This window comes from Anabrus simplex, chromosome 12 (genome assembly GCF_040414725.1).
Source record: "Anabrus simplex isolate iqAnaSimp1 chromosome 12, ASM4041472v1, whole genome shotgun sequence".
Classification (NCBI taxonomy): domain Eukaryota; kingdom Metazoa; phylum Arthropoda; class Insecta; order Orthoptera; family Tettigoniidae; genus Anabrus; species Anabrus simplex.
In genome coordinates this window covers 71,701,826-71,711,593 of record NC_090276.1, presented here as the reverse complement: position 1 = coordinate 71,711,593, position 9,768 = coordinate 71,701,826, and the positions used below count along the sequence as shown (strand labels likewise).

Genomic DNA, 9,768 nt, shown 5'->3' with positions numbered 1-9,768 from the left:
TAAGGTCGTCAGTGCTGAACTCTCTGAAGTGTAAATTCGGAGAATGCCGGAATATAACTCAACAAGCTTAGAGACACTTCTATTCACCCGATCATCTTTGGGAGGCTGAGAGTAAACTGACCATTGAGGAGGAAGTGCTCTGCTCAACAGTCCAGAAAATATCGCACTCAATCCTAACTGAAGTTTGTTTCATTTAAGGGGGTTCGAAAGGAACGACGCTGTAGTGTCAGGTTCGACCACGACCGACCAAATTTGCCGTACGATTCGCGTTGCATAGCTGTGAACTTCCATCTGGGAGATGTTGGGTTCGAATTCGAAAGTCGGCAGCCCAGAATATGGTTTGGGATGGTTTTGCATTTGAACATAGTTATTCCTTAATGAAGACCACGATCGCTTCTTTCCCATTCATAACCCTTTGCTATGCCTTCGTCAACATAAGACCTATGTGTGCCGGTGCGACGTAACGCATATTGTAATAATAATAATAATAATAATAATAATAATAATAATAATAATAATAATAAAGAAAAATTAAATCCTTGACCTTAAATGTAATCACAACAACCTAATGTTCTACTGACAAATGCGAAATTGTAGGCCACATATCCGATTGATATCACAATCGATGATCCGGAAAAATACCAGAAAACATTAGGAAAAAGGCTCACAAATATCTACCTCTAAGAAATGAAAAAAGAAAGATGTGCAATCAGGATAGATTGGCTTTGTTCCGATAATAGTGGGAGCATTATCCAGCAACTGACGGATGGACTTCGCGTGCTGAATCTTAGGAAGGCAATGTTCATAGAACTTCACAATAGCGCTCGAAAGTTTAAGCAGTAGTCTGATAGGTTACAATAGAAACAAATTTGTCGCGAAGGATGTGTCGGCTAGCACGCTCTTTAGTGTTGTTATGTGAGTAACATACCTTTTAGGAGTTCTGAGGGGCTGAGCCCTTAATGTTCATGAAAATCTCGTAACACGACTGCTGTCAAGCCTAATATATACTTGTTACTCATTTCAGTAAAGTTCCTTTCAAACCCATTAAACTGCACAGGATAGCAGTCTCAGCAACATGCAGTATTATGAGGAGGGTACTGAGTAGGGACTTGAAGGGTCCATAATTGAATACCATCAGGGATGAATAGCCCCTTACTAGGCTTGGAGTCCTGCTCCATGTCTGGCATTCCGTCCAAGGTGTCGCACCCTCGACTCTCGGCTTCTCTCCCCTTCTGGCTCGGGGAAAGGCTGTTTGTACCATGTTTTAAATCCCCTCCGAAGTACCCCTACTACTGAATGCTTTGAATAGAATATTGGTAAGATCCGCTTCGCCCTCATTCTAACCTCAAGTACCAAGCTTCACTCCAATCGATTTGCCGTGATGCTGTGACAAGCAGAGAGACGAAGAACAAATCGAACAGGCAATTTTTGTCCTGTCCTATAAAAAAACCAAATATGATTTTAATATTCAAACCATACAGACAGGGAAACGATCCTAGTGTACAGATTATCCGACCTACTGTGAAGAACAAAACAAACAGTGTAACAGACAATGATAAACGCTATGAGGAAAATTGAAACAACATTTATATCACTGCTAAGCTGTGATTGGGAAAACTGTAAAAGAAGTCCTTACGTTGTAGATTTCTCTGAAATATACCCTGGAATTTTACGAAATCCTGTAATTCTTAGCTGTTAAAGGGATCGAGTGAGAGCTTTTAAATCCCATTCCGCAACCAAGAAAACTAGAGACTTTTTATGTCGAAATGTAAATTGCTTAAACGCTACCACATACATTTTTAATAACATTATCCTAAATCCATAGTAACTGATATGAGTAAAGCTACTAAAATCTCTCCATCAATTGTCACCTGGCAGTTGAATCGAACATTACGGAGGCTATTACGTGATTGTAACGCATCATGAGTCATATGGAAGGTCCTTACAGGAGGACGTGATTTTGCATGCGTTTTAGTTTAACGAGCGAAGAAGCAATAAAACTCAAATAAATCATAGGTCATTTAAATTTCTTCACGCTTAGGAAAATTGAAGGAAAGATTTCTGGATAAGGAAATCACCGTACTAGAGAAATCTACAACAACTTCTATATTTTTCGCTTTCGGTGAAATAAATTGCCAAAAAGAAGAACAGAAAAATATGACTTCCATCAGATTATAACATTTATTTTTGATGTCTCAGGAGCCACCCGGATCGTTTTGGTTTAGGTCAGAGGTTATAAACGAGATGCCATCCCGTGTTTTTTCTGGTGAAAATTGTACCCGATATTGACCACGATTCGAACCTCGGTAATTCGTGTGCCATACAAGCTGCGCTATTCACGACAGACACCCAATAATAAAACAGCAACGATCAACCAAACTTTCTATCATCTATATGAATTAAGACAAGGAAAATATACTTTCTTTAGATTTGAATAAATTTTTTCAGAATGCTGAATTATTAAAATTAAAATTGACAAACTACATCAAACAATCTCGTGTGGAGTGCTGGTTTCTTATGCCGAGCAGAGGGAGTGACACTGGAGCAGTTCTTAGCGGGTCGTGCTGTTTGTTATCTATTCGACAGTTGGCAGGTTGTTTCTTCCGCTATTTGCGGTTGTTACTCTAAATATTTAAAAAAGACCCTGGTCCAAGTTGCTGATTTCCGTTCGAGTTGAAACCAGTTTCTGGAGTCTTTCTTGATCCTGCTCTTGTTGGTATTGCCAAGCATCGAAACAAATCCTTAGCCTAGAGTACTGCGCGGATTGCTACTAATTCCTACTGAAAACGAACATAATATATAAGGTTTACTTTCCACACTAAATGTTATCTGAAGTATTTAAAGAATGACCAATTATTTGTACAAAAGGGAGCCTTGCGTAAGATGTGAAAATATTAGATATTAAACTAAAAACTGAATAATATTTGAACTCGTTTGAAATATTAAATAATTAAAAATGTTCTTATCATCCACACTTTAATATTTTAAAATATATTTTTCACATGCATGTAATAATAAATAGTGACAATTTAAGTTCCATTCCTCTTCTACATTGTAAAAAAAAAGAAAAATGGGGATAATATTTTGGGACATACTGTCAAATTCTCGTCTCAGTCAGCGTTGAAAATAGTTTCCAATGGATTTTGTGTAATTTTATTGATGATGTCTTCAAGTCGAAGCGAAATGTGAAAGGAGTTTCTCCATATCATCAGAATAATTAAAGATATGCCAGACATGATCTTTGCGTACAGCGTTCGTCTACATGTACCTGTTAGGATGAGCAAATGTAAACGGGATAGAAATTACTTCAATGAGTAATAGTTTTCTGAAGTCTGCAAAATAATCACTGTTTTTATGAAGAAGGAAAATAAGTGTAACGAAGCTAAAAATAGTTAAAAATAAAAAAACTGAGATTAATAATAACCAGAAATAACAGATGGTCAGAACTGTTAAAGAGAGGATACGTGAAAAATATTAAATTAAAGGGTTCAAAAAATCAAAGTTTTATTAAGTTCAGAGAAATATATCTCATTCAGGGCTTGAATCGGAGTCTTTGTATGGGGCAGACATTTTGGGGATAGATGAATGTGTTGTGATATTAGATGTAATTTTAAGGACACCTGTCAAAATAGTAGTGGGGTTGTCAGGTTGTACTGCGGACATTGGTGAGAGAGGTATATGGGAAATGATGACCACATAGGCATATGTTGTTAATCAGTTTGCTAAATGTAAGATTACACTAAATTCTAAATTTACTGGGTGAATAGGATGAAGACAATACTAGATGAATATGAATTCGGGAAAATGTGGAAGGAAATTTTCATTACGGAACACAATTTGTGTAACAATGTGGCTCTAATAATACACAGCATTGTCATGGGCAGAAATAATAAGGAAACACAAACCAGCTTTAACTACTGCATTGATGGGATAACAGTATACCTCATGGGGAACACTGTAGTACCCTGGTGTTACCAAAAGGAAATATCTTCATTGGGGTAATCACAATAACGAAGTTGTAATTTAAAGTTGTATATCGCTTCATATATTCAAATGTTGTAGTAAGGACGTAAAGGAGAGAGTGTATATGGAGCCGGGAATTTTAAGCAATCAAACTAATTTGATTATTAGGGATTGTCATCTAGTTCGCTCTTCCGTAATGTAGTAAGAGTAACATTAATCATAGGGGTTCTGAACGGCTATGCCCTAATGTTTATGCAAAACTACTGGCACAACTGTTGTGCAGTTTAGAGAATACTTGTTATCCACTTCAGTAAATTTCGGGTCTAACCTACTACCGCCTGAATGTTCTCAGCTCTACATGTAAGTGACTGATAAGACCTCAGTTAGCCTATGGTTCCAGTGTGTAGGAGCCTCACTATGATTGTTTGTTTCAAGAAGTGACAAGGATCGAAAGGAGGGCAGCGCGGTTTGTTATACGGGATTTACGTAGAATAGTAATGTTACGAGAATGTTGCAAATTTTGGGCTGGGAAGATTGGTAGTAAGGGGACGAGCTGCTCGACTAAGCGGTATGTTCCGATATGTGAGCAGGGAGATGGCGCCGAATGAACGCAGTAGAAGAATAAGCTTGAGTGTAGTTTTTGGCGTAGGGAAAGATCATAATATGAAGTTTGAATTTGAGAGCTCAAATATTCCTTTGTAGGAAGAGGAATTAGGGAATACGAAGGGAGATGTCCGATGAATTAGCAACTTCGTTGAAAGCATTTAAGAAAATTCTAGGGAAAGAGTTGATAGGAACTCTGCCACTTAGACGACATCCATAAATTCAGATCAGTAGCCATTGGTATTGAAAAGTGGATTATATCTCAGTTAGGTAATAAACATTTAGCTTCGAAGTATTTCTAATGATGAATAATTAAATGTATTGGTAAAAGTTACTATTCAGAATTTTTCAGTTGCTGGTCATTCGGGGATGGAAGAGAGAAAGGTGTTATATCCACTCAGCCAGTCAACCTGTCTATCAGGGGCCTCAAGGGCTTTGTACTTTGGAGTGTGGGTTAGCGACCACGTGGCCCTTAGCTGAGTCCTGGCATTGCTTCTACTTACTTGTGCCATGTTCCTAACTTTCATCTATCCTATCCGACATCCCTTGATCAACTCTTGTTTTTTCTGACCTCGACAGTATTACATATGGAGGCCTAGGGAGACTTTCATTTTCACGGCCTTCGTGTCCCTTGTCTTCCTTTGGCCGATACCTTCATTTTTCGAAATGTCGGACCCCTTCCATTCTCTGGTTACTGTTATACAGAGGATGGTTGCCTAGTTGTACTTCCTCATAAAACAATAATCGCCACCACCAGCTGTCTGTCAGGAGGTCAGCTGTTCGGCCCGTTACTCCGAAGTCTTTTCAGCTCAGAGTTCGCAACTACTTTCGTAACTCATCTCTTTTGTCGGAAATCACGTAAAGCAAATCGTGCTACTTTTATCTGGATATGTTCCAATTATCGAAACATTTTTTACGGTGACGCTCTATTAACAGTAACCTAACTAACCTAACCACATGGCACTACAGCCACATGGCTTCCCTAGCGACCACTGCTGAGCCCGAAACCCTGCAGATTGAGGTGTCGTGTGGACATTACGACGAATCCTCTCGGCCGTTTTTCTTGGCTTTCTAGACCGGGCCGCTATCTCAGCGTGAGGTAGCTTCTCAATTGCAATCACGTAGACTGAGTGGACCCCGAACCAGCCCTTAGATGCAGGTAAAACTCCCTGACCTTGTCGGGAATCGAATCGGAGCCTCCGGGGGAGGGGCAGGCACGTTAACCCTACACCACGGGGCCGGCCTATAAACAGTAACCGTACTCGTATTGTCGTCCTAACAAGAAATATTACATCCTATGCTTTAAATCCTTACTTGAAAGGTAAGTACCATCATACTTATATGAAGAAGGCTGTAAACTTTATTTACAATCCCGTTAATGTGATTACCTAAAGATCTATGTACTTACAGTGAACCTCATAAGTTACTTTCACACCGTCAATACTGTAAATAAACTGTGAGGACTTTTCTTCTAGGTGAACCCGCATTTTCGTGTCGTATGTCATCATACCATTGGCTGCTGTTCATTTTACAACCTCCTATAACTTACTTAATACTATAAACAGTATAACATTGTCCTCAAAAATTCTTACCACCGACTAATTAATTGAGTGTTGTGTTAGTCTCTAGCCCCTGAAGCATTAGGCAGAATGACTTACTGTACGTTGTAGCAGATAACCGTTACCTGCACCTACAGCGAACCGGGTAGACCACCCGTTCTACTTTGGAGTATGTACGTAAAACGCCAACTAGGCACATGCTTCCCACTTCACTGGCTCGTGCTTCAGGCGAACAATAGCCTGCTTCACATCCTTTGTCAAGGTTTTGACTTTGTCTGTGTTTATCTTCAGGATATATAACGAGGACATTGTACGTGGCTACAGTAACAGTATCAGAGAAGACATCATTCTCCTCAACACACAGACGATCAGTGAGAAGGAAATGTTCGCTGTACTGAAATCTTTGTCTAACCTCAAATGCGACCCTCACAATAGAATCAATTATGATATGGAAGAGAGCTGGGGAGACATCACACTGACTTACTACTAATAACCCCATAATACTGACAACAGATATCGTAGTTTATTGGTAGAAATTATCGAAATAAAGGAGAAGCAGTATACATTTATAGTTGTGAATTCCTTTTTATTTGAATGTCATTGTCCACATCAAAGGTAACATGAAGTGATGTGATACATTTAGCTCTCTACTGTGCAGGAGTGCTGCTGACAGCGGGTGCTGGTGACTGAGTGTTGCTGGATGGCTGCTCTTGCTGCTGCTGCTGTGGTTGTTGCTGTGGTTGTTGTTGCTGTTGTTGCTGCTGCTGTGGTTGTTGTTGCTGTTGTTGCTGTGGTTGTTGTTGCTGTTGTTGCTGCTGCTGTGGTTGTTGTTGCTGCTTGCTACCTTGCTGGTTGAAAAGTCCAAGTGGGTCCATGAAACTTGGAACTTGAAGGAAATCGGCAACAGTTTGTTGAGGACGGAATGGATTCAAGTGCAGGCCAAACTGTCCCATAGCTACAGCGCACACAGCTGACAGCAGGAAAAAGAGCTGAAAAATGAAATAAACATACTACTTCAGCTGAATATTTCTAATGTTCTGCCAACTGCACAGTTATTGGCTTTTCGAATTAGAGGTTTTCCGAAAAGCTCAGTCCACGTCATGGATTACTCCAATGTTTCCCTACTTAAATTAGATTTGTTATAGATTAAATTTAACGTAAAAATGAACGTAAGCAGCAAACCAGTGGTAGACTATTCGACTGATGATCTCAAGTTCACGGATTCAATTCCGGTTGCTGTAGTTCCTTCTTAAAGGACCGTCAAAAATCTTTGTACACCATGACATTGTTTTTGGCACGATAAAGACCTCTGGCAACGTACTCAGGGAAAATGAAGAAAATAAATTAATTCAGCGATGTTATGCATTCCATTAGAATTTTAGTTTCGTTTATCGACAGCTGGACAGTCAAAATATTGAAATTGGTACACACGCTGCCTAGATGGCACATCACGGCAGCAAAGCACACTTTGACTGTATTATATTTGTTGTTAGGCACCCCAACGAACGTGAGTAGTGTGATGGTCGATTCTCCTTTGCCGTACACCAAGCAGTAGTCACCCTCAACCGTTTACTGCACCATCACCTTTGCAAAAACATGTATGCGACATGTATTTACACAATACATCGAATTGGCTTGCGGTTATGGAAAAAGAATGTGTCAGTTTTAGGATTTCAGTAGGGGATGAAATTAACGCTAAAAGCGATTGGATGCTGACAGAAAACGTGCGTCTTTTTGTGAAGTGGAAGTAGTTCTCCATCTATTACTCTTTCCGGTAAACTACTGGCTAGATTCACCGTGGGGTCATAGGTAAAGTGGGGTACTGCTAATACAACTGCGGTTGGTAGGTGGGTTTGAATCTCACTTCAGCTTCGTAAGTTTATTCGCATTTTGTACTTCGAGAATCATACACAAAGCCAATCCATCCCAGTACCCTCACGTCATGCGTTATTTATTCATTTATTTATTTTATTTTATTATTTATCAGATGGTGGAAATTTTAATCTTGAATTATGACTCAAGCCCTGCTTAATCCAAACATATACCGGTATAAAAATAAATATTTTTCATGTCCGCCTTTGTGGCGTAGTTGTCAGCGTGATTGAATGCCAAGCCCGGAGACTCGGGTTCGATTCCCAGCTCTGCCACGAAATTTGAAAAGTGGTACATGTGCTGGAGCGGGGTTCACTCAGCCTCGGAACGTCAACTGAGTAGATGGGGGTTCGATCCCAACCTCAGCCATCCTCGAAGCCGTGGTTTCTCTCTTCTCTTCCAGGCAAATGCCAGGATGTTACCTAACTTAAGGCTACGGCCTCTTCCTTCCTTCTTCCTTGTCTATCCCTTCCAATCCTTCCATCCCCCCACAAGGCGCATGTTCAGCATAACATGCGAGGGCACCCGGGCGAGGTACTGGTCATCATATCCAGTTGTATCCCACGGCCCAATGTCTCACGCTGCAGGACACTGCCCTTGAGGCGGTAGAATTAGAATCCCTCGCTGATTCCGAGGGAAAAACCGAACCTGGAGGGTAAACGGATTAAGAAAGAAAGGAAGAAATACTTTTTACATAACTGCATGACGGTTTGATACAATGTATAAATACTTGTCGCATACATGTTTTTGCAAAAATCCTGCTGTGAGGACGCAGTAGGTGCTTTAAAGGCGACTATAGTTCGGTATTCGGCAAAGGAGAATCGACCAGCTTATCACTGATGTTCGTTGGGATGCCTGACAACAGAAAATCTAGGCGCAGCGGACTCACCCGATATTACGCTTCAAACTGATTTTATACTTAATCAGGCTGAACGTAGATTTGAACAAAGTGCGAATGTTTACAATTCTCATTAAACAATATCATATTCAATATATAATATGTTTAAGTCATAAACGTAATTTTCATTTATAGGCAACAATTTTGATCCTAATGTTGAGTTGTATCGTCAGTTCAAAAGAAGCAACGCATGCTCCTTTTATTTAATTTTTATCAGACTTAATTCATACATATAATTTGCCAAAAATATTCCGTGCAGCAAAGTAATAATAACCAGCTTTAATTCTTCGCGGAAAGCGGCGCCTTTATTTTGGAGATGTAAGAATGAAAGCTCAAAAAGCAACTTTATTTCAGAATGGCTGATGTTCAATTAGCTTGTTAAAAGTACAGTTGGTAAAGCGTAATAGGAAGCAAATTAAGCTGATCCTGTTCACTGTACCTTAACACGAGTTTAGATATAACAACCCTCTGTATTGTCTCTGGCTTGAAAGTTGTACTAAGGATTCAAAATACTGTTCTACTTACCGTGATGGACCTCATTGTGATTGTGCTTGATTGTGGTATGAGAGCTCGTGTGTTATATACTCTCAGAGCCCTGGTTACAACCCATGAATTTGCCTCGGATAACAGCTGTGAAACATTTGTATAAACAAATGGTTAGTGGGCTGTAGAAGGTCGTCAATGTTCAACTCCCTAAAATGTAAATAGAGAGAGTGACAAAATTATCCACATCTAGACTTTCATCCGAAATACAACTCAACCAGATTATAGACACTTCTGTTCTTCCAATGACCTTTAGTGATTGACAGTGAAGGGTGCTTATGTGTGACGACTCTGTGATGTTATCCCGAGGGCCTCTTAGTTTGGGAACGT

The 9,768-nt window shown here is 39.8% G+C and overlaps 1 protein-coding gene across 1 annotated transcript; it reads right to left on the bottom strand.

The window, feature by feature from the left end:
• Window positions 1–6,772: 6,772 nt before the first annotated feature.
• On the bottom strand, window positions 6,773–9,508 carry LOC136884149 (vacuolar protein-sorting-associated protein 36-like). Its single transcript, XM_067156189.2, has 2 exons — window positions 9,421–9,508; window positions 6,773–7,114 (listed from the first exon to the last, which is right to left on the bottom strand). Exons 1-2 carry the CDS (start codon window positions 9,433–9,435, stop codon window positions 6,773–6,775), a joined length of 357 nt encoding a protein of 118 aa, XP_067012290.2. The 5' UTR covers window positions 9,436–9,508.
• Window positions 9,509–9,768: the final 260 nt, after the last annotated feature.